Source organism: Monopterus albus, unplaced genomic scaffold (assembly GCF_001952655.1).
Source record: "Monopterus albus unplaced genomic scaffold, M_albus_1.0 scaffold100.1, whole genome shotgun sequence".
Classification (NCBI taxonomy): Eukaryota; Metazoa; Chordata; class Actinopteri; order Synbranchiformes; family Synbranchidae; genus Monopterus; species Monopterus albus.
In genome coordinates, this window is record NW_018127980.1 from 592,812 (window position 1) to 617,064 (window position 24,253).

A 24,253-nucleotide genomic window follows, 5' to 3' on the forward strand; every position below is an offset into this window, starting at 1 on the left:
CTCACAAGTTTTGTAGACATCATCCCTTGTTTCCTTGGTTTGTATTTTCTGTTCACCCATGGCTGCTTTAATCACATCCACATCTCGCTGGGTAAACTGCAAACTCGTTTTTATCTCCTGTATTTCTCTGGTCATGTCGTCGAGTCTCGTTATGTCTCCATAAGTAGTTGCACAAAACCTTTGAAGTTGTCTTGTTGTTGGCTCAGCAGTGCGGTGTACATCTGCTTCTGCTGACTCAACATCTCTCAGCGCCGCTGAAATATAATCCTCTTCTGCCTCAACATCCTCATTCGCCTCTGATTTATTAGCTCTTTTCCCTCTTGGAGGCATTTTAATAGTTGTAGAATTTGTTCAAAGACTTGAAAATGTAGAAGATGTGAAAAATCGTAGAACAGACAGGAGCAGTAAACGTCTGCTCTCAAATATTTCACAAGTGTGTCAACAGGGGACCAGGCAAGTTGAGTAGAGGTGAATCATCAAGTTTGTGTTCTGCTTGCTCAACAGGAGTTTGATAAACTGCTCATAATCTCTGGTGGATTTTGATGCACATATACAGTGTTGTCAACTCAATAAATACAACCTTGTCTGTACCTGCAGAGAAGCAGAACATGCAGTTAGCTTTATTTTTGTCACTTAACTCATCTTCGAACTGCTGAAATTTCTTCTTGCCCATGTAACGACCAGCGTGAGGCCGATGTGGTGAGGTTAATGTAATATTAAGTGGTATTGTGCATAGTATTAGATGACTTTAATGAGTGCAAGTCGGTCTACTAGAGTGTGGTATCTGACCAGATACTGGTATTGGTGGATCCCTAACCACATTATATGCATACACTTTGACTTGACAACACAGGTGACAAGATCAATTGTCAGTTTATGTAATAAATTAAACATACACTTTTAAGATGTACAATGGTCATTGCATTAATCCATATCCATCTTTGTTTATAAGACTACGTCTGCGCTCAAAGTATTTACACATGTACAAATATCAGACAGCACTTTACAAAGCAAGGCATGAACGACAATACAGATGTTGAGCTTTAAATGTCTTCATTTCAAATGTCTTTGTCCTCCTGCTTTCTCTCAGGGGATTACTCAACTGATTATAATACATTTTCTGATACCATTAAAAGGGTATTCAAGAAATGAAACAACACCCATCAAATCCACATAGATCCACAGGAGATTCAAAAGGATTACAGTCCAAAATCTGAGGTGAAAATGAAAAAGAGGTGGGGTAAGGGGTGGAGGACAGAATGTTCACAGGAGGTGGAAAAATGTAGCAGCCTGTAACATGAAAATCTATTCTACAACAACAGGGTTGGACAGGGGGACTGAGCTCGCTCTTCCAGCTTTCCGTTCATAGTTGACAAGCCTCTGGCCAACCAAGTACCTGAGAAGACAGAGATTATCAAAATATAGCTGCTGTAATTCTAAATTTTTCAAGAAATCCAGTGCTGGAGTTACAGTTCTTCTACTTCAAAGACTTTATTTACTAGGTATAACAATGCATTGTGAAACAGTATATTCAAAGCATGATTCAAAGTGTGACAACATGCCATCATGAGCTGGTTGCATAAATTGCAAAAGTTGAACCAGATCTTAACTCTTTCACCACACGGGGCCGCGTCATTTCCCCGAGCCCTCAGTGGTGAATGCAATCCACTGCAGAATGTCAGCATAGGCTAACTAACCAACTAGAATTTACAATTACCACCCAAAGGTTCATGTGTTACAAAGCCTCTCATCATCCCATGAGGCAAATTTGGGATTTGTGATATTTGACTTGACCAAACACAAACTGTTAAGAACTCCACTCCAAATTGTACAGCACATCTCTTACAGATAGACCCCAAGCTAAAAAGCCTTACTTGTCATTCTTGATGTGTTCATAAAGGCGTTTAAACTGTCGGATCTGGAATGACAGAATGCCAATAAGCGAGACCACCATCAAGAGGAACGGGTAGATTCTCCTTTGCATTAGAATCTCCATCTCTGGGGTCACTCCTGTGGAAGCAACACATTTCAGTTATATAGTGTTTCAACAAAAGTCCCATTAGCTGGAAACTGTCAGTGCTTCATGGTGATGGCTTTAGGATTTATTCCACTTCCTTGTCTCCTCAGATTGTATACATTCTTCAATTTAGAATAGGGCATTTACTGATATTTATCTCCAAGTGTGGCACATGAGGTTTGGTCTGACAAATCTCAGTCTGAGTAGGTTAAATCAGAAGCCAAAATAGAAACTGACTAATCAAACATTCTGATTCACATGTAGTCAGACACTCACCTACAGCAGGCACCACACCAGCAGCGATCACATAGGGGACACACAAGGACAGTAGCAGCACTGTGATGACTGGAGCTGCCAGTTTACGAATGATGAACTGGAGATCAATGTTGCGAATTCCATTTGCATAAACCTGAGGAAGTTCACAGTTATCATATAGTACAGCTAACTGCAACAGAATAAAAAGACATTTTGGTCTGTTTGTATACAAGCTCACCTGCTCAATAACAGTCTTGAGCCACCACTGAGGCCCCATAAGAGTGATGGCAGCAATGATTTTGGCATGAAGCACTCCAAGAGCCCAGTCCTGCACACAGCAGCATGAACACGAATGTAAGAACTCCTTTATTCAAAATATTTTCTCAAACAGAACTTCCAGGATCCTATGGGAGTACACGTGACAAACACAAACACACACACACAAAAAGAACAAGCATGCTCACAATCATACCTGCCAGGGGTAGAAAAGGGGTGTTTGGTCCAGGGGCACCCTGAGTGGAGCCACAATGACCAGTTCAAACAGCAGGCCCAGTAACAACGGGATGACTCCTGCAATCAGCAAAGCTACAACCAGGGTCTTCAGGATCTAAACAAACAAAAGACAGTGCAAACAATTAACATAATTAATCATGAAGCTTCAATAATTTATGGGACCAAGAACGACAGTTTAAGTTTTATTCCTCATTACTTAGCAGATTCCTACCTTCATGGGACAAAAAAAAAAAAAAAAAAAAAAAAAACACAACTAAAAACAAACCATTTAACACTGACCGTGCATTCAGGCGCAGTTCTTGACAAAGAAATGGCTGGAGAGACAAGAAGTGTCCACAACACCACTGTGCTGCCCAGTTTTGGGGTTTGCTAACAGGCTGCTCACTGCTGCTTACCATGAGAGTCCACTCCTGGACTTTGTGAATGATGACTGTGCGTCCCTGGGGCATCCAGGCAAGCAGCACAGTGGCTCCACGGATAGACAGCCAGCAGACATACAGGCCACATGCTGCTGTGTACAGCTCGTGGATCTTAGAGTTTCCTGTCCAGAAGGACATGAGCCAACGCCCAGTGAACACTGAAACACACGACAAGCATACTATACATGACCACACAATCATCAAAGCTAGAAACAGTCTCGCTGAGGAAAATGTAAATTACTGTTTGAGTTTAGAACACTTTCAACAGCATAGACACCTTTCAATTATGGTTTGGGTGTGGTCTACAGAGTAGCAAACAAACTGCTGCTTGTGTAACACGCCACCACATCTCACCTGGTAGGGTTAGACACACCAGACTGGCCACCAGCAGGGTGATGCACATGAAAGCTATCAGCAACACAATCTAAAAGAAGGGGCACACGTTTTAGAATGGAGGTGAACATAGAAGAGTAATCAAACTTAGATGAGTTCCCATTCCCTGCAACACCATTAAAAATATCTGTAATGTATTTTCTAAACTATAACTAAGAAACAGTGGCAAGAAAAAGCATGTGAACCATTTAGAATTACTTGGTTTTCTACATTATTTGATCATAAAATGTGATCAAATAATAATATAAGACAAACAATATACTATATAACAATATAATAATAAAGACAAACACTGTGTGCTTAAGTTAATAACACACAAACTGTTCTTGTCCCTTTATAGACCACAGCCATTATGCATGTTCACTGCTGGTGCAAAACAAGTGAACCCTCAGATTTAATAACTGATTAAATCTCTATTGGCAGCAAACACTCCAGACAGGTACTTTCAGTAGCTGTGGATCAAATGTGCACAGCATTCAGAAAGATCTTCTTCACTGCCTCAGATCAGGTCATATTCTTAGGGTGTCTGGTGTGAACAGCCCTCTGAGCTCATTCCACGGCATTTCTATTGAGTCTGGGCTCTGACTGGGCCACTCTAACAGCTGGACTGTCTTTGTTTGAGGTCATTGTGTAGTAGATTGCCTTCAGTGTTTAGGGTCACCGCCCTGCTGTCATAATAGCCACAGCACTAAATTGTCTCCATTTACAGACAGGTTGTCTGCAGACTGATGATATCTATGAACAAGTGTATATTTTTCTTTCTGAATGGAAAAAACTGTAGTTCATCAGTTACAATTGATAAGAAAGTATTCACATTAATGTTTAGCTAGTTTTGTACATCATCTTCACATACAATGTTAAATCTCTGCATCCCTGCTGCCTCCAACTATAGCCCCTGTGAGTGGTGATATAACTATAAATAAAGAAGTTGTTGCCAATTCTCAGAAAATTTGCCTTTGCAAATCTCATGGTAGCTTTTTCACTGTCTTACTAAAACTGAGCTGGTTGCCTTAAATACATTCTGTGGCTGTGTGGTTTTCCAGCCCATAGTAATAATTTCATAAAACACTGCGAAGGCTAAGCCTGAATCCATGAATGAAGGAATTGTAACATCTCATCACTAGAAATCAAACAAATGCAGAAGTTGTACTGCACTAAAATGAAAGATTAAAACAGTTAATTCCTTAGAACCTGCTCCAGAAACAGCAGGGCAAATGGTCAAAATCACGGGAGCGTCTCACCCTAAATGGGAAGCGAAGGGGTCGGTGGTAGGGTTGAAAACCCACTGGCCCCCCTTGTTGCAGGATGGCCTGATGGGCTGCATGCAGCCCCTCACCGACTGCTGGGGCAGGGTTGTTATTATTATTATGGTGGCCAAGTGGAGGATTGTTATTATTGTTGTTGTTCACAGGCTGGTTGGCATTGTTGTCCTCTTGCTCCCCGAGGAGGTATGAGTGGAGGTCTCTGTGGAGACAAAGAAGTCATTGAATGGTTAGAGAGAATTAAACATTTTTAAATCTTGTAAAGTGTATTCAATCTTGACTTACAGTAAATATCCAGCACTGACTGTCCAGGCCCTGACCAGGCCTTTGAGCCACTGGCGAGTGTGTCCTTGCTCCAGCAGAGCAGGGAGCACAACCTGAAGTAATAATAGCTCCAAAGACAGCTCACTGACTGGGGCATCACTGAGATGAAAGAGGTGAACAGAAAGAGGTATTTCAACAGTGTGTACAAGCGCATGTACCAGATGGCTGAATAGAACAGTTCTTATGCTCCACAACTGAAGTGACAGAAATCTGATTTCCAAGTATCTATTTTCTCTCTTATGTTAGCATACACTCAAACAAGCAAGTCACAACAACTTATTCTAATCAGCAAGTTGGTTTGGCAATATGGCCAATACGTCCTCTTTAGTTCTAAATGTACTGCAATAACATGTTGTGGCCATCTGGCCTGAAGTGGATCCACCCACCACTGCTACTTTATTGCTAAGTGACTTATAATTTTGTTATTTCTGCTGGTTACCTGTAGAGCATGACATTGTATGGAAGAAATGTGGGTAGCAGTAGTTTAATCAGCCTGATGGGCAGCCACAGCATGAGCAACACGATAGAGCCAAACACCACGACGGACAGAATGAACCGCCGCAGGTGCCTGTAGATGGGCAAGTGAATCATCTCCTGCACCGGGTTAAAATCTGGGTCATTGAGGTTTCTCAGAAACCACAGCACTCCAGGCCTCAGAACCTGACAGACAAACCACAGCAATCATATCTGAAGATGATTTTTTAAACTTACAGTATGATCTTTTAAAACAAAACTAACCCGCAATTTATGCAAACAAATGTTAGATTTGGTAATCTTACCTCTCTGAGTAAAAGGATGAAAGAGGCAAAGTAGAAGACATAGACCATCCCGACAAGCCAGTGTAGGAACATGGTGGTACCAGGAGCTGATTTAAAACTTAACTCTCTGTCTTTCAGAGAGGCATCAAACATCTCCTGTAGAAGGCAAGCATTCAATTTCTAATTACTTGTCTTTGTTAGGTGAATGCACAGTTGGCTAGATGATTAAATGTGCTTTGAATAACATTTGCACATGCTAAAATTAGGGAAAACTCAAAAATGTCCTGAGAGTACATGCAGGATGAAGGATTCCTTCACTATTGCTGAAAGTTCCATTTTTCATATTGGTGCATATACCACATGGCCATTATTCACATAAACAAGTTCTGTTGTTTTCCATTTTTTACCTTTAACAACAATGCATATTTTAGATGTCTTAGGTTTTACATTTTTAAGAGGGACATGGTCGCTTTCTGCTCCACCTAAACTAAGGGAGGATGATTTACATGGGGCGGTCTTAGGAAACCATACAGCATAGGTGGGCCAGCTTAGATAGTAGCTGGAGATGGAGAACAACTTTGTTTTCTGACACTGTGCCAAACTCACTGACTCACAGTGACTCATAGACAAAGAGAGTGAGAGCCACAACAGAGGTATAAACAACTCTCTCCAACTGTTTTTCCATATTAATAAATGTATGAGCTGTGTGATCAACAGCATCTGCTTCTGTCTGTGTGCCAGACAACCTTGTTAAAAGCAACTTCAGTGGCAGTAATGGATGCCTCCACAGGAAAGGCTACACCATTGTCAATTTAAGAAATCAACACAGAGGCATCCATTAAAATTATATACGGAAAAGAGACAAATTCAGAAAATGACACTTACTGTTACTGAAACCTTTTAGGGCAAACAGAAAACTAGATACTATTTCAGAAAATTATTCATCACTATAAAATATGGGACTGTATCTATAACTACATCAAACAAAGACATGAAGTATGAAATATACTGACCTTGCTACCCATGATATCAATTAATGTTTGGCTTTCAATCCAAACTAAATACACCATTTAAATTAAAAATGTAGACAAGTGTGAAGAGCTTTCAAAAATGAGGAATGAGATTATTGTTAGAAAAATAGAGATATGGTTGGTGAAAGTCCTTATAAGAAGTAGAACAAGAGTGTCTTACTAATCGACAGATGTCAAGCCACCAGCCACAGATAAGTGGAAACACACCGATCTCCACAACAACCAGCAGAGAGACCTGTAATAGAAGCAGAACTGTCTCAGCAAGTTTACACCATATGTGAATAAACTGAAGACTAATTTCAAACATCTCCATAAAAGCTGTTAATGTGACTATTCTTTTCTCATTCAGTTTTTCTGTAAAGACAGTGTATGTGATAACATGACAGTGAGTTAAAGGTCAGCCTTTGTAGTTGTTCTCTTAATTGCAGGGCACCTAGAAAATGGACAGGGCCATCCCAAGCCATTTATCTGGATTATTTTGAGACATAGTGCAATAAATGATTTCCTCAGCTTACGTATGCACACGTTTGCATATAAACCAAATCAGTGTTGTACTCAAGTAGTAAATCTCAGTAAGTGAATACTTCTGTTTTTTTCCACAAAGGAAAGCCCAAAGTTCTTGTTTCATGCAGCAGAAATGCACTTAAAGGCATTACCTTAACAACAATGTAGCAGACTCCAAGGAGACGTCGGGAGCGCTGGAACCTGACCAGAGCAGCCAGGCCCTGAGAAAGCCATTAAGGATCAACGCTGGCACTGTGCACACACTTACATATGCATGGAGTGCCCTGTAATAATGTGAGATTAAAGCCAACTGAATTCTGCTTGTCTTAGATTTTACACGTCAGTCAAGTACAGGGGACAGATGTATTTAGTTGAAAGGATACATGGCAGAGAATGAGAGTCATGGCCAGAAGTACGTATCCCACAATGGTAGTGATTAAACCCTCAAAGTGGGAGGCTTGGACCTGAAGTAATGTACAAAGTAGTGGTCAGCAAATTTAAAAGTATAGTTCATGACATACACTGCTGGATTATAAAGCTGAGCTGATGAAAGCAGTTTCTTACATATTCCTCAAAACCAAGACCGACAACGGAGAAGTGTCCAATGTGGTAGGGACAAAATGCTGAATAAATACAGAAACAGAGAACACACTTTTCCATTATAATGTATATACACACACACAATTATGATAACCACATAATAGATAATTATTTTAAGTGTGCCTTTATTTTAATATAAAGCATCAGGATCAGTGTATCTTCACGCTTATGGTACATCCTAATGTCAGTCTACTCACCAAAGACCAGGATGAAGAGTGTGTTGAGTGACACCACCCAGAAAACATGCTCCTACAGGACAAAGACAAAAATCATCACATGTTAAGATATTACCTGCACACGCCTCATCAAAACAGATTTATGACAAAACTATTAAGAATATAGTCTTACCAAAAATACCAGTGAACCATCCAGACCAAGCATCTAAAAGGAAAACAAAGATTTTAAGTGTATATGTGTACATATAACACACATGATAAAATCCTCTACAGCTTTTTAAGTTGTGTACTTTGGAGTAATATAATGTTATGCAAAGTTACCCTTTCCCAGGTGAGCTCCTCTGCCGCTCTGTCCCACTCCAAAGCATTCCAGTTCATGTCATCTACAGACAAAGAGAGCAACTTGAAATGCAATGAAGATTAATACATTGAACAGGAACTTAAAAAAATATGACAACTTTTGTATTAACCAAAATTACACTGCCAGAAAAAAATCGCCAGAGATTCTAATCTGAATAATTGTTCCTTATCACATCCTGACCTTGTGCGCCATTGTTAGGGTCTGCATCTTCAGCGGCCGCTCCCTCTTCTTCCAGGTCTGGATCATCACCCTGGTCTGCGGGGGCATCAGGGGGCTCAGGGTCTGCTTCGTTCTGGGCTGGAGGATCAGCAGGGACTGGCTGGGCAGCAGGGGGATCATCAGCTGCTCCCTGACCTGCAGCTTGTGCCTAACAGTGAGAGGACCAGATGCATGGCTTTAATATACGGAGACGACAATGCCAGCGACTATGTGAGTTATTAGGACTGGATGTACATGAAGCGCTCTGACAGCCAAGTCGTTATGACACGTGTATTCACACAGAGCCCTCTTAACATCAATATCTTCATTCTTCACCTGGCTATAAGATGTTCATATATTCTCAGAAGGCAGAATCATTGAACATTTCATCTTTTTAATGGTGTTCCTTTACATTTTTTTTAAATAAAAGAAATTACTGGCTTTATTGACAATCAATGAATGTACCTCATTAGCTTGTCCAGCCACATTGGGTGGTGGCGGCTGGTGTTGCTCTAACCACTGGGGAGCACCACCGTGGACTATCTGTTCTCTGAGCCACACCAAACTGATAAATGCACACAGGGTGCAGGTGACCACAAAGCATCCCTGTAGACAATCTGCAAGCAGATTCTCTCTGCAGGAACACAAAACAGAAACACTAAAAAATTAAGTTACAGGGAAATGAGGATATTTCAAGTAAAACACACTAGCTTTTCTTTCAAATTTAACACTATTTTCCATGCCATATCGTATAGTGCCGGAGAGTACTCGAATCATCACTCACGTAGACAGCATGTCCAATGGCAGTGTCAAAAGGGAGCTCACAGAGCCAGTAAACAGACACTTGTAGATGCGACCTGAATAACAAAGACCATTATCAATGTGTCATTCTACAAACATGAAACTAATTATTAATGAAACAACTTACGCAAAATGCAAGAATTAAGTAAGAAAGTGGAAATGTGTATCAAAGTGCCTACATGTGAGCATAAAACACTTTGCTTAAGCCTACTTGGCCATAACAGTAGAACAGTATAAAATGGGTAATTCTGCATGTGGGAGGAACACTGCAGCTTTCACTTAATCTCCACAGTTGCATCTGTGAGTGTGCTACTTACATGCAGTGAGAGGTACCACTCCGAGCCATGCAAAGGCCACCAATGTGTAATGGAACCAGTAGCGAATGGCCGTGCCCACACTAGTCAGCAGTCCGGCACAAATGTCCTGTATGGGTAGACGTGACGGCATGTCTGGGGAGTAGACTTGTGCGGAAAGAGAAAGACATTCAAATCATCTTTTCTGTGCAATAATTTTCTACTGGTTATTTGAATTATTTAAAAATGAGAAGTAACAAAAAAACAATTCCGAATCATTCACATGTAAAAAAAACAAAACAGAACTATATGGCCCCATCTGTAAGACAAGTATGGAAATTGAGGCAGTTTATTAGATGAAAGTGGATGAATCCCACATGAACTTACTGGGTGTGAAAGCAAATCTGTGCTTGCATAATTCACAGTACTCTTTCCTGCTGTGTTTCAGCCACTGGACCAAACTGTAAAGCAAGATTTAAATGGTCAAAAGCAGTACACAATTTAACAACCTAAAACATGTGAAAATGTTTGCATGTGTGAATTTGGCTAAGACTTTTTTTGGTCCATTGTTTGAATGTTTTAGCTCACTTGCACAAACCATATCCAACATAGAATTACACCATTACTAGACACAATTCCTGTGCTTGAAATATAAACCACCGTCTAGGATGAAGCCTTTAGTGTTGATTATCTTTTTTATGGGTTCTAGTGCAATGACATCCAAATGTGGTAAGCGCCCCAGGACCTCTGAACCCAAAACATACTGAATATGAACATATTAGTCATGAGAAACCACTCTTTCTCTAACAACTAAAAGAAAAGGGTCTATCAGCTACTTCTGAATTGTATTAGCATATTGCATATAATAACACAACCCCCAGATTGTTGTAATGAAGGCTAATGTAATTTCTGCTAATAAAAACATGCTGAACAGAATATGATTAGTTTATTGCATCAGAAATTTAAGAGTGGCACATTATGTCATTAGGCTGTAAACCTGTTTTGCCAACTACAGTGCTTATTCAAGGTAATACATTTTCTGAACAAAAACATGAAGCGACTACATCTGTAGAGGTTAATTTGCCCATCAACAGTTATTTAGTTAATAGACTTGAACAAGTATGCTAACTTTGTTAATAGACTTGAACAAGTATGCTAACTAGTATCGCAGCAACAGAAACAAAAGTTTTCCAACCCAGTCATTTAAAGAAATACATTTTCTGACACAAATCATTCAGGTATATTTGTTAATATTAGATTACCTGTCTTGCTGTTGTTTTTTTTTAAGCTTTCTCTTTTGTGACAGATTTCTGTGGCTCTTTTCCAGCATGTTTCATCTTAAAGTGTTGACTGAGATTGCAATCTTTATATTACAACAACATATTCCGTATATATTAACCACACTCTTTAACCAGCTACCTCAGTGAAGAAATATATGGAAATCAAATGTTGTCAAATGGCCTGCACTCAGCGTCAGCCTGCTAGGTACATGCGATCAACATTATCCTGACATAATAGGTTGATACTCTATATTTTGGGTCGTGACTGTGGATTAATGTGGACACAGACTGAGGTTCAACAATTACCACACACCAATCTGTTTCTACCTGGGGATTTCCAACCACCTGATGCTCTTGTAACTAGTGACACTTGCACGCTGGAGAGATGAGAACACAGTACAATGCACAGGCTAGTATTGTTTTCCCCATGCCAAGAATACCACACTGAAGGCCACTAATGTTGATTACTACGTAAAGTGGATGTGATAGTGAACGAACCTGTTCTGTAACCTTTTAATGATTCTTCTATTACATTTATTATCAAGCCACTGCTATAGGAGTGCACAATCTGTTCACATTATCTAATGCAGTATTTCCCACAGAATTAGATTCTTCTTGTAGCAGTAGTTCATGGAGAGGCAGGGGGTCCACACCTTTTAAAAAATATATATTATAGTGGGTTACCACTGTGCTGTTATGCTGTTCATATGACCTGTCCGTCCTGCACTAGCTGGCCCTCTCACAGCAGCATGCTGGCTGTTGCTCTCCTCTCTCCTACATCATTCTTTCTGCTTCACCGGCACTGGTTGAAGCCAGTAAATATTCTAAATTAATCTGCTGGATTGCTAATCATACTGATCAACTTTCCCACCTGTGGTTTTCAATATTCTCCTTGACTGAGGGGACAAATATTCAGCGTCAAAGTTTATGAGCTAGCACTACCTTTATCCACTTGCAGAACAGTCTATATACATCCGCACTATATGCAGCATGTTAACCCCATGTATTCTCATGTTAGCTTAGCCAGCTTTACTAGCTTGCTAATAACATGTTACAAGAGTTGGATCTCTGCACTTGACAGAGTTGTGTTAAAAAAACAACCTCAAGTAAGTTAATGTATGGGAAACACTGCAATGTCTTAATCACCTTGAAATAACAAAAATGAAATTCCAGTTTACACATTACATTGGGCTTTTTGATTAAGTTAGACTATTTGCAATAAACTGTAGTTTTCTGATCATAATCATAACTAATCAGTAACCAAGTAACAAACATAAATGAGAACAAGACTAGGACATGCAGTACAGGACATTAAGAAGAAATCTATGCAACAAAGATATTTTGTACAAAATATTCCCTTGGCTGGGTACCTTACAATTTGTGTCAATGTACCCACAGCCAGCATAGTGTATATGATAGATTATATTGTGGCTTTTTAGTAATAATTAACTGAAATACATGTATGAGACACTGAACTAGACTGACCAAACTCTTCACAATCAGTTATTTGCAGTCTGTCTTAATTGCAGCGGTGCAAAGCAAACTTAACCCAATTACAATTGTGTCAACTGCATTTTTTTTTTTTTTGCACATGTAAATGTGCCTGAAAAGGGAAAAGTTGTCTCGACTCTGGGGAGAATGGGGGAATGTTTACTTGACCAGTAACAATAATTCCAACTCCCCAGTGGTTAGAAACAGCCAAACACACTTACCATTCCTGATGGATAAACTTAATACTGCCAGTGCAGACACAGGGGTGGTACAGAGGTTTCTCTGGGGTCCCCTCAGAGCGGCACACACGACAAATATCAGCTGCACACACAAACACAAACACATACACATATGTGAGTAGCTATGTGATACCCATCACCAAAGCCAAGAAATCCGGAGATAATGTTATACAAATGAAGCGTGGGGACTGGGGTACCTTCAGGGCCTCTGCTGGCTGCATTTATAGGCAAGAAGTAAGAATTTAACCGTGAGCGGTACACCCAGTAATGTTAGATAGACTTCAGGGCAAGGGAACCAGACATACAAAAATGCCAATTCTGTTTTAGGCTTTAGAACTCACTACTACGGGACTCTATACACAAGGGGATTTCACATGACTGTGACACAGGGACCACCACTGATTAAGAGGCAGCTGGAGGACCACAGTTAACTACACCACATTAGCACCATTTTAATGCTGAAAAGATAAAAATAGTGATGCCCACAGTAAAACTACATTACTGAATACATGGTCAGGGTACATCAGTCACGCCTTCACGGAGCACCAGCGGTCCGCGGACCACTGTTGTGTTGAAAATCCCTGCTATATACATACATGGAGCTAAGCGAGTTACACAAGAAACTTCACCTATCTGTATGGTGATACATCAGGCGACTGATGACATCGCCAGAAACGTCTGGTCATTTCGACGCTCTCTACCACATTTCTGCTTCACACTACCATTAAAACGTTAAACACTGTTCTCCTGGCTTCCCGAATTCGCCTCTAACTATTCTGAAAGGTTATTAAAGCTATATGCTATTCAGCGAAGTTGTCCACTAGCAGGCCACCTCAGCGGCAAGCTTGGCTGTCGCTGATTCGCTTACAAAGGTAATGCTAGTAAACCCCAGCTGGGATACGAGACGTCTTCGGTTACTTACCTTCTTCGGCAGTATCCATGTTGTTTGCTAAGCACGGGTCACCGTTTCTGCCAGTACGAGCCCCTTGTACAGTTAACCCATTCACGACAAAGTTAAATTAAGCTAGTGAGATGAGTGTAACGTTATGCTCAACTGTCAGATGCACTGACAATCATAAAATGGTTTCCCAACGCTTGCTTCGTTGTCCTCTCACATCAGCCTAATGCTCGCAGCTAGACAAAGCTTTTACTTTTACAGCGTATTTTAAGATAATAGTATAAAGCTGGAAAACGTTACATCCTAACTGTTGCTGAAGTTACGGGTAAAACCTTGGACACAACTAGCTAAACTAGCTAACGCGTGTGCTAACGTTACTGTTACCCCATCACAACAGTTCATCAGATCCCGAGCCTGACGCGTTCACGTCATATCCTTTAAACGAGCAATCGAGTTCTTACTCAATTGGTAATATTAAGTTAGTAAACATTAGATCCTAAAACTCAGCAGTAGGCTGAAGTAATTATATAGGGTAAGTTGAAGTTAAGCACCCTAAAACACGACCAATTTAGGCGAAGATTAGGTTCATATTAAGGTTTGAGAAAACACATATCTACCGGGAAACACACCACTTCCCACATAATCTACTCCCGGTCTTTGGGATCTAGCCATAGGAAAATCCTTTCGCATTGGCCTTGTGTGGTAGCGAATTGCTACAACACTTAACACAACAAAAGTTTCCAATTTTAACAGTCAATATGGTGTGACTGCAAGGTTAACACAAGAGTGTTTTTCTAATATTTCCACTGTGCTAACACCGCGTGAACGCATCACAGTCGTGGCATAGCCATTTACTTTACCTCAGAAGTTCACGTTTTACGATGATGGGTATTTACGGCAGGGAAACTTTAGTAACAGCCCGTCATGTGGCTATGGGTTCGTTTAAGGTCAAGATATCATTTTGATTTTGACCCTCTTATTACCACATTAACAATATTAAAACAAGCACTACGAGGAGTACTGTAAAAACAAAAACAAACATATAAAGAAATAGAAGAAAAGAAACAAATGTAATAGATACAATACTGAAACAGATATGAGAGTTTTTGTACTTGGTTTCGGTATTGCACTACAAAACAAAGCTTCTTGAAATGGCATTCCTCGTTTGTTTATTATATCTTTAATTAAAATGAGACAGTTGTATGTGTTTCCTTTGACAATTAAATTGTTGTTCCTAGGTGCTACTTTATTTATTTTTTCTATCATTATCACAGATACATAGGCTACGCAAACAGCCTATAGGCCACTACCTAATGACTGCCTATTTAAGAAGAGCCCCCCCATGAATGTGAGTGCAAGTCAATGGGAAGAGACTGGCAAAAAAAAATAAATAGTAATAATAACAAGAGGTAGTAACCATAACTAACCACATAAATAAACCAACCATATTATTTACCTAACAAATACATGATTGAAAATTAATTAGAATTATCCAAAGCAAATCAGCGGCGCCGTGGCTTAGTTGGTTAAAGCGCCTGTCTAGTAAACAGGAGATCCTGGGTTCGAATCCCAGCGGTGCCTTTATTGCAAAGACAGTGTAGTTGAAAATGCAAAACACTGCCATAGGCTCACCTTAAATTTTTTGCTTTATGTGAAGTGAACATTCACAGATGACAATTTATCTAATGTACTTTTTATGTCCCAGATAGGTATAAAAATACTTAGAATAAAGGTGTATCACAAAATATGTCAAGTTTTGAACGGAACCTGCAGCTTTTATTTTGAAGGTAACGACAGCAATTTCACTGTTTGTCTGACCTACTTGACATCGGTAACACGAACTTTATAATCGCCTAGTTGGACTCTCGCTATAGCTTTTTGAGCCCTTTATCTCGTCGGAAAAGCAGAAACAGTACTGTATGTAATCTATGTAAATTGATTTTAAAATCATATTGAAATTATATTTAGTTTGAAGCGATGTTATAGCCTGCTGAGGTTGAGCTATTTGTGCTAAAATACTTTATCACTGTCTTGTGCAAACTCTTACATAATCATGCATGTGACCTCCAGGTCTGAAGAGAGGGTAGAGATATTAAATTTCACTTTAAGCGATTAATTCTTTTCCTGCTGTCCCCTGAGCTGACTTTCTGTCTGTATTTCTCTCAGCAGATGGCAAATGAAGCAAAACCATGCCCCTGTGATATTGGTGATCGGATGGAGTATGGTGGGCTGGGCCAGGAGGTCCAGATAGATCACATTAAAGCTTATGTAGTGAAGCCATCCACTGTGTCTGACAAGGCTATTATTGTCATACAAGACATCTTTGGCTGGCAGCTTCCCAACACAAGATACATGGCTGACATGCTGTCTGCCAATGGATACATGTACGTAAAAATCAATGCAGCACAAAGAGTGGATAGTGACAGGCACACCTGTGCCTCTAAAAGCAATAGACAGACTATATACTGCATGTATGACTAGGTTAGTTATTTTAATGGGCGAATGCTTAACCTACGTAGAAGCCCTTTAAATCTGCTGTTTTGTTGGTCAGTTTGCCTTCTAACAGTGGTTTCTTATGCCATTATTTTGCTTTGAACAGTGCTGTTTGTCCAGATTTCTATGTTGGAAAAGAGCCATGGAGTCCATCACATGACTGGTCCAAATTTCAGGAGTGGTATGAGGACAAAAAGCCAACAAACATAAACAAGTAACTGTGCATTTCTCTCAGTGTAGTGTTGAATGTTGCATTGAGATCATAAAGTGGAGTAACTGTCACGCTGTGGATTTCTTAATGGCTTGCTAATCTCAGCGCTATAGTAGCATCATTTTATTAGTATTGACCATTAACCCCCTCCCCCCAGAGAGGTTGATGTAGTATTAAGGTACCTGAAGGAGCAGTGTGGGGCCAAACACATCGGAGCAGTGGGCTTCTGCTGGGGTGGGGCTGCCACACATTACCTGGCTCTGCAGTATCCAGAAGTCAAAGCTGGAGTATCATTCTATGGCAAGTCACTGCCAAATGAGAGTTCACTGCATATGTATTGATGCACAAGAGCAAGCAGTATGGTTCAGTACATCGGTTTGATGGGCGTATGTGTTACTACGCAGGGATCATCCAGGAGAGGGAAGAAATATATGGGCTGAAAAGTCCCACACTGTTTGTCTTTGCGGAGAACGATCACGTTATCCCACTGGACCAGGTTAGTATACGAAAACTCAGTTGGTTTTGATCTTTTACAAATCCACTTTTGTTTTCAGATTGATACTGATGGCACTATAGTAAGTGGAATCCTAGCAGCAATGTACATGAACCACTCTGCAGGTATTAATTTCAAATGCCATGTGACCACAAACACCCTCTTCTTACATTGCTTTGCTGTTCAGGTGGAAGCCCTTGAAGTAAAACTGAAGAAGAAATGCACAGTTGATTACCAGGTGAAGATCTTTCCTGGACAGACTCATGGGTTTGTCCACCGCAAGAGAGAGGACATCAACCCTGCAGACAAACCCAGCATCCAGGAGGCCAGAACAGACATGCTCAACTGGCTCAACAAGTACATCTAAATGAGAAGGTCAGAAACAGCACACTAGAGTAAGCTACTCATTAAACACAAGTGGCTAATGGTGCCAAGTAACTATGCTTCTAATCAGGACCAGCTGACATCAATACAGGATGAGATCCTTAAAAGGGCCAAATGTAAAATGTGAAGGTGATTGCTATTGCTCATGATTTTTCTTTGATTGTTGATATTCCACAATTTCTCCAGATGATTTACATTTTATTTTGTAAGGCCTGGAGGGTGTCTGATCTTCAGATACTAATAAAATGTGATTGTAATATCAGTGAAATGTCAGATATGTTTAACGCTGCCTTGTGCAAACTGTATGGATGCAGTAAACTGTCTTGTAAAAGTAGGATGCAGACAGATAATTTTTTATACACTTGCTTGCCAGATCCTTTAAATTTTAACTTCCATAAAACATGTACTGTAAACCAGGTTTGACACTGAAGGTTTAAAATAAAAACTACAGAGTCTGGATATTTCAACAGACCAGCTTTTTAATGGTGATACTACAACAGTCTGAACATTTTGATTCAAGTGATAAATAGCAATATGCAGTGTGGTTTGAACATGGATTTGGGACGTGCCAAAAACCTCTAGATGAGCACAGACATCTTGGTGTTTTGGAGAGTTTCAGTCCTCACTCTGTCCTGGGCTTCGAATGTCATCAATCTTTAGGATCATCTTAACTACCTGAGTAGCCAGCAAGATCTGCTGCTTCTTGCCAATCAGGGTCTCGATCACATGTTGCTGCTTCATGTCTGCGTAGGAGTTAAAATGGGGGGGGGGGTATTTACGTCATGCCAGTGCTAAAGCCCTCTTGTGTGATTGAAAGTGCCAAATAGGACAGTAGTCATGAAGATACATAGGCACAGCCTTCCTTACCATTGGTGTTGTTGCGCAGGCAGTCGATGCCGAGGAAGGGGTTGTTCTCTTTGACCTGTCTGGCTCTGATCTCCGTCATGGTCTGGATAGAGTTCATCCCACTGTTCTCAGCCAGTGCCATTGGGATCACCTCTAGAGCATCTGCAAATGACCTCATGGCATACTGCTCCAATGATGGGCACTAAAAAGGCAGACGTTAGAGAGGATTTTAGCAGCAGCAGGGGTATTAGGTATATTCAAATGGTTAGCGAAAATAGTCAGAAAGTCTCATGATTTCTTTTCTACAATGCTCCTCACCTTATCTGCAGCCAGGTTGACAGCCAGAGCACACGCGATCTCTGAAGCTCCGCCACCATACACAACACGGTTGTCTCTGACCAGGTTGCGAATTACACACAGAGCATCATGGAGTGCACGCTTGGCCTCCTCAATTATCTGTTAATGAGGCAGATAAAACCAAACCGTAAGCCAACACAGAGAAACAGACACTGACACCGAGTTAAGTCACATCTGTATTTACCATTTTATTGCCTCCACGAATGAAAATGGTGACAGCCCTGGTGTTTTTGCACTCCTGGATAACCAGCATGCGGTCCTTTGTAGTACCAAAGGAGATCTCCTTCACCACACCAGCTGTGCCAAGCTTCTCTGGTGTCAGCTCACAGAACCTTGGCACGATGCGGCCTCCTGTGGCTATGGCGATCAACTGTGGAGAAAACATAACTGACATTGTATACTTAATAATTAAGTAAGCAGTTCTGTACTATATACTTACTGCTTACCAGACACTCATAGCCAAACAAGGTTGACTGATCAAAGTGAAGGTACTGATGTTTGTTCAATAACTTAACAAGGAGTGCTGTCATGCGAGAAATGCCACTCACCTCGATTTCAGGACCGCCGACCCAGCGCACAGCAGGAAGCTCGTTCTGTAGCAGAAGGTGGTTGGCTTCATCATCAAAGCCCCACTGGCATATGGCCAAATTAGCACCATTCTTTTTGACCTGATAGAGAAATATTCATTTAGATTTACCAACATGATGCTGAGAATTCAGTTTTAGTAGCTGTCACATTTCTGACAATAAGGGTTATGCGGAACGTCACGTGACCAAACCAGAAAACGGGTCAGCGCACTTCCGATTTTCCGCAGAACGCGGGTGACACAACAGTAGTAACGCGAAACACGTTCTTTGAGCTCGTTTTATTTGATTAGTTTGTAGATAAAAAAACAAAAATGTCTTTTTTAAGACACAAATACCAGAAGCGGGATCATCCAAACAGTGATTTCTGCTGCATACCTCAATGCGCGATGTCAGGGAAGTTCAATTCAGCCATAAGCTTTCACCATTTCTCTAAGGATGAAACCTTAAGAAAAATATGGATCCGTAATGTACGACGTGATAATCTTGTAATTAAGAGAACGACAACAGTATGTAGTAGACACTTCTCTCCACAGATGTAATTCAAGGTGGACAACGGCGTTTGAAAGAAGGAGCCGTTCCAGTGTTGTTTGCCTGGAATGACTACTCACTGCCTGTAAGTAGACCAAGCGTGTGGGAGAGAACGCAACGGCCGGAGGAAATTGAGGAGGAACAGAGGGACGTTGGATTTCTGCTTCGGTGTCATGACTATGCTAGACCAGAACCATCAGCCTTGGACATGGCATGTGAAAAATTAGAAGCCCAGCAGTTTGCGAATTTAGCATTTCCATTACACAAGCTTAGTTACTAGTAGCTTTCCGGTAGTGTATTACATTATTTTGGTGTACCAGACAGATGCTTGGTGCAAATATCGATAACATTAGCTAGTTAGCTTACAAACTAGCTTAGCTACATCTCCGTTTGTAAGATAACCGATACATAACTCTACCTTCGTAGTCGTGGATGTATGAAGAAGCATAAAGCTTAAACCCCTTATCCAGCTTGCTGCCCGGTGTTTTAGCTGTCGAGCTGCATATTCGGTGTACATCTGTGATCTTCATCTTTGGTAGTTCTTGGAGACATCTTGAGTAGAACAGTGCCATATTTCATACTAGTCAAGATAACCGATACATAACTCTACCTTCGTAGTCGTGGATGTATGAAGAAGCATATAGCTTAAACCCCTTATCCAGCTTGCTGCCCGGTGTTTTAGCTGTCGAGCTGCATATTCGGTGTACATCTGTGATCTTCATCTTTGGTAGTTCTTGGAGACATCTTGAGTAGAACAGTACCATATTTCATACTAGTTGCAAACCGGAAATAATGGATGATTCTGTTTTGCAGTATATGGAAGTAAGTTGCGCATAACCCCTATTAAATAATGTCTGAAGCATCAGTAGCTTAAAGACTTGTGTTACTAACCATCTGGATCATCTCTTCAAACTTCTCCTTTTCATATTTCTGGAGTGCTTTGTAGTCCTCCACAGAGGTCACATCCAACTTATGCTTGGTCTTTGGCTTGGGAGGCTCAAACGGGCAGGTGAGGATGGCCATTTTAACATCTTTCAAAATCTGAGTGGTGACAAAGAATGACTGATGCTGGCATCATTATTTTAAAGTGGTCACAGAAAACCAACATGCAATTTAACTTGTAGTGTTTGGCTGCAGCAGCAGTGTCCTTATAACTTGCAGCCTATGCTCACACCTTAGGCATCTGAGGATGGCTGAACTCCTTGTCAACTATGACTCCCTTGACGAGCTGTGTGTCCTCCAGCTTGCCTCCAACCTTGCCCTCCATCTTGATAAGCTCAAAGTCGACATCCTTCCTCTCCATGTCAACCACAGTGAGGATTGCATTCACTGCAATCTCTGCCATCTGTCTGTGGCACCGGTTGATACTGAAAGACAACAGTAGAACTTAGCAGATCTGACCTCATGTTATACACATTAGTGTATTACTGCCCCTTCTTATAAAAATGTTAATTTGAGTGAAAACAACTCAAGGTTCCCACTCCTTTCAAGAAAAAAAATTTCCAGGACAGCCCCAGGACATTTTTTATTGACATAAGTCTGTGATGTCAAATGGGGATCAGGTCCTAGACTAACAAGTTCCTTTGTGTGGAAGTCTCTTAAATCATATATATTAACCAATGATGATACCTTATCTGTATAACTAGTCCTTATAACTGATTGCTTATTGAGGAATGTTGCACTCTCCCAGACACACAGATATTCAGTCCCTCAGTGTATGACTGTTAGTATTGCACAGTAAATGTGTGGGCTTCACTTTTCTGCTGTTTTGCTCTCTCCACAGTCTTACATCACATGTTAGGGTGAAAAAAAAACAGACTTTCTAGAGGCTAGCATAATCAAAAAAAGAGAAGAAATGGAACTGTAATGTAACAGAGCTTTCTAAGGTAGATCATGGTAATTACACTGTAGCAACATAATAACCAAATACTCTTGTGTGTAGCAGACTCACACTTTCGATCCCAGTGTTGTCATGGCAGTCTGAATGAGCGGTTCTGTGTTGTTGGGATCACAGGGGAAGGTTTCTGAAATTTTGTCCAGCTGCTCAATAGCGACGCATGCAGCCTGGTCGTAACCATCAGAGATCCGGATGGGGTGGATTCCACGATCCAGCAGCTGTTCAGCCTGCTCAAGCAGAGCCCCAGCCAGCACTGACGAGGAGGAAAAAGCAATTCAAACAATAAACCACAATGGCTGGAATATGATAACATGATGCCAGGTCATCTTGAACAATGCTGCAACAATTTTGCTGTCATGTGATTCAATATGAAAATTAGATTTTGCATATTCCTCATGTTTATAATTGGTGGTAGGGTTTTCAAAATGTTAGTGTATTTATGAGAAAACTAAAAACCTAAATGCACCAAGATTATGAAATGGTGTTATCAGAAACATCTGAATGTAGCACTCTGTGTATTGTAGAATACTACTTGTAATACTTGAGGACAAAGTACGTTCATACCTGTCACATGATACAATGCACAGTGCTGTAGTGATAGTAAATCTAGCTGCTTTAAGGGATTAAGAAAGTCTCAGAAATGTTCTCTGCAGTAAGGTGACAAATTTTCTTCTGTAATCTAGCAGCACTATTTCCAGTACAAGCTGTGATTATCACTCTCAAAGCAAGTGTGTGTAAACTGCACAGTAGAGTTACTGTCTCCTCTGCAGTCTCACCCATACTGCACTGCCTGAAGTTATGGAAACCAGTGGGTTAAACCATAAGCAGAACAATACATTCACTCATTTGCAAGAGGGATTTACACTGCCCCCCACCCCCATCTTCCTTTCCCATACCAACAACTCCAGTGGTTCCATCACCAATCTCATCATCCTGGGACTTGGACAGCTCCACCATAAGCTTGGCAATCTGGTGGTCCACATCCATCATGCTGAGAATAGTGGCCCCATCGTTGGTGACAGTCACTTCTCCATCGCTGTCAACCATCATCTTGTCAAGACCTGGATAAAAACATGGACAAAAATGCTTCAGTAAAATGTGGGGCATGTGATATTGGTGATCAGGTTAAAACTACAAATTCTGGATGTTGACATAGCACTAATCTGAAGCAAACAGAGAGCTCCAATCTTCGACCTTGGTCTTCCCTGACTGGTTAGAAGGGGTAGCCTGTATCAATCTGAAAACTTTACATGCACTCTGGCCAGGCTGTCAATGAGTCCGGGTCACAAAAGCCTTTGGCAACACTTCTCCGAAACATGTTTCAGTGTATATTTCAGCTAAAATACCATTAGAATAAAAATGCTCCCTGCTGTTTTGAATTGCTGTCAAAATTCTGTGTGGGAGAGCCACTTTCAATTGGTGGTCAAATATTGTTTATTCTACTATACACAGAAGCTCAGCATCCAAGCACTCATCTGGACTCAAATGAACAACCAGTCAGGTGTGCCTGCACTGCGTTATTTTATACTCACCATTAGGTCCCAAAGATGTTTTAAGTGTTGACGCAACTGCCTTTGCTGCCATAATGTGAGACTGCAAAACACAAACATTACAACTGGCTTATCGTAAATGCGTATTTGACTCTAGATTGTTGCATCAAAGACAGACAGAACTTCACATGTGCATCAATAATGACCGTTTAAGGCACAGCCATAGCAACACTCAGCCGCTGAAGGTATTGCAGGAAGCACATGGGCCTCGTGTTAGCACGACTAGCTAACCTTACAGCTAATGCTATCATATTGCACCAATATCTTAATTGCCATCTTAGCAATAAGGTAAACGTTTACAAAATCTAACAAGATCCACTCCTTATATATCAAGACATACCAAGTCATCTTAACAGTAAACGTGGCCAACGTCATGCTACTCACAGCTAATTAATCATCAACAACTTGCTAACCACATGCCACGGTAGTACACCGTTAGCTAGCCCATTGTACCTTCAATGCATCAATGCCGGTTAATCGTGTCTTCGTATCTTGGTCCTTAATGATAATGAAAGGTCTTCCATACTCGTCGAAAGCTAGTGTCCCCAAAGTGGACATGTTGACTGAGGGGCCAGAAGACTTAGCAAGTGTTTACGAGATAAAACGACGAGTTTTACAATGTAAATCTACAGATGCAAGCCGCACACTGGCGACTTCTAGAAGACTCTACAGTCAGGGAGGGCGGAACCCACTTGGCAGACAACTTTTAGTGCGCCACCTTGTGGACTGGAGTGTGGGTCAGAATTAAATTCTCTCCCTGAACAGCTTAGGATAGCCTTGAGACCCACATACCATGAAGTCTTTATTACATGCTCAGAAACAAAACAAAACAACAAAAGAGTTAGGACTTAATTTATAATGAAAATAAGTTTTAGCTATAAATCCTAAATAACAAATAATTAATAAATATGTAAGCATATTTGCTTGTTTCCATTCAGTGGGCAAAGATAAAATCTACTATTTCTTGATGTTTCCCTGGAGTTGTTTTGCCAGATTTCCTTATTACTTTATTCAGTTCTGTTATTGAAAACATCATATTCATTTTTATTCGCCTGATCATTAGCAAGCTTAATTTAGTATCAACCGTATCATAA

At 40.7% G+C, this 24,253-nt stretch overlaps 3 protein-coding genes and 1 non-coding gene across 6 annotated transcripts; 2 read left to right on the top strand and 2 right to left on the bottom strand.

The window, feature by feature from the left end:
* Positions 1 to 854: 854 nt before the first annotated feature.
* marchf6 (E3 ubiquitin-protein ligase MARCH6) lies at positions 855 to 14,305 on the bottom strand. The gene is made up of 25 exons (XM_020609603.1): positions 13,838 to 14,305; positions 12,898 to 12,997; positions 10,293 to 10,366; positions 9,930 to 10,073; positions 9,596 to 9,668; positions 9,277 to 9,445; positions 8,794 to 8,980; positions 8,574 to 8,635; positions 8,425 to 8,457; positions 8,274 to 8,325; positions 8,041 to 8,099; positions 7,860 to 7,940; positions 7,629 to 7,697; positions 7,133 to 7,207; positions 5,963 to 6,097; positions 5,623 to 5,843; positions 5,145 to 5,282; positions 4,839 to 5,061; positions 3,559 to 3,628; positions 3,181 to 3,362; positions 2,745 to 2,879; positions 2,511 to 2,600; positions 2,294 to 2,426; positions 1,875 to 2,010; positions 855 to 1,396 (listed from the first exon to the last, which is right to left on the bottom strand). The coding sequence occupies exons 1-25, from the start codon at positions 13,854 to 13,856 to the stop codon at positions 1,306 to 1,308; spliced, it is 2,751 nt and encodes a 916-aa protein (XP_020465259.1). The 5' UTR covers positions 13,857 to 14,305; the 3' UTR covers positions 855 to 1,305.
* Positions 13,487 to 17,800, top strand: cmbl (carboxymethylenebutenolidase homolog (Pseudomonas)). 3 transcript variants are annotated; one of them, XM_020609602.1, is made up of 6 exons: positions 13,487 to 13,787; positions 15,983 to 16,197; positions 16,413 to 16,520; positions 16,675 to 16,817; positions 16,922 to 17,013; positions 17,198 to 17,800. In XM_020609602.1, the coding sequence occupies exons 2-6, from the start codon at positions 15,983 to 15,985 to the stop codon at positions 17,375 to 17,377; spliced, it is 738 nt and encodes a 245-aa protein (XP_020465258.1). In that variant the 5' UTR covers positions 13,487 to 13,787; the 3' UTR covers positions 17,378 to 17,800. The 3 variants fall into 3 exon arrangements, with proteins under 3 accessions (XP_020465258.1, XP_020465257.1, XP_020465256.1); XM_020609601.1 differs by lacking the exon at positions 13,487 to 13,787 and adding an exon at positions 15,638 to 15,730 and having other exon boundaries at positions 15,980 to 16,197; XM_020609600.1 differs by lacking the exon at positions 13,487 to 13,787 and adding an exon at positions 15,638 to 15,730 and having other exon boundaries at positions 17,198 to 17,797.
* Positions 15,321 to 15,394, top strand: trnat-agu (transfer RNA threonine (anticodon AGU)). Its single transcript has one exon. It is a non-coding gene; the product is annotated as a tRNA-Thr (tRNA).
* A 55-nt stretch (positions 17,801 to 17,855) lies between the features above and the next one.
* Positions 17,856 to 23,871, bottom strand: cct5 (chaperonin containing TCP1, subunit 5 (epsilon)). Its single transcript, XM_020609599.1, has 11 exons — positions 23,613 to 23,871; positions 23,142 to 23,202; positions 22,506 to 22,670; positions 21,664 to 21,862; positions 20,887 to 21,079; positions 20,604 to 20,753; positions 19,146 to 19,265; positions 18,782 to 18,967; positions 18,559 to 18,696; positions 18,262 to 18,442; positions 17,856 to 18,137 (listed from the first exon to the last, which is right to left on the bottom strand). Exons 1-11 carry the CDS (start codon positions 23,715 to 23,717, stop codon positions 18,010 to 18,012), a joined length of 1,626 nt encoding a protein of 541 aa, XP_020465255.1. The 5' UTR covers positions 23,718 to 23,871; the 3' UTR covers positions 17,856 to 18,009.
* Positions 23,872 to 24,253: the final 382 nt, after the last annotated feature.

Coding starts and splice junctions, on each gene's coding strand:
- cct5 (XM_020609599.1), bottom strand. CDS start 23,717: ATGTCCACTTTGGGGACACTAGCTTTCGACGAGTATGGAAGACCTTTC. Junction 21,080..21,663: donor ACAACACTGGGATCGAAAGT/GTGAGTCTGCTA, acceptor GTTGTCTTTCAG/TATCAACCGGTGCCACAGAC. Junction 18,138..18,261: donor CCTGCGCAACAACACCAATG/GTAAGGAAGGCT, acceptor ACTCCTACGCAG/ACATGAAGCAGCAACATGTG.
- cmbl (XM_020609602.1), top strand. CDS start 15,983: ATGGCAAATGAAGCAAAACCATGCCCCTGTGATATTGGTGATCGGATG. Junction 16,198..16,412: donor CTGTCTGCCAATGGATACAT/GTACGTAAAAAT, acceptor TGCTTTGAACAG/TGCTGTTTGTCCAGATTTCT. Junction 17,014..17,197: donor ACGTTATCCCACTGGACCAG/GTTAGTATACGA, acceptor TTTGCTGTTCAG/GTGGAAGCCCTTGAAGTAAA.
- marchf6 (XM_020609603.1), bottom strand. Junction 10,074..10,292: donor CAGATTTGCTTTCACACCCA/GTAAGTTCATGT, acceptor TTTCCGCACAAG/TCTACTCCCCAGACATGCCG. Junction 5,283..5,622: donor TACAATGTCATGCTCTACAG/GTAACCAGCAGA, acceptor CTTTCATCTCAG/TGATGCCCCAGTCAGTGAGC.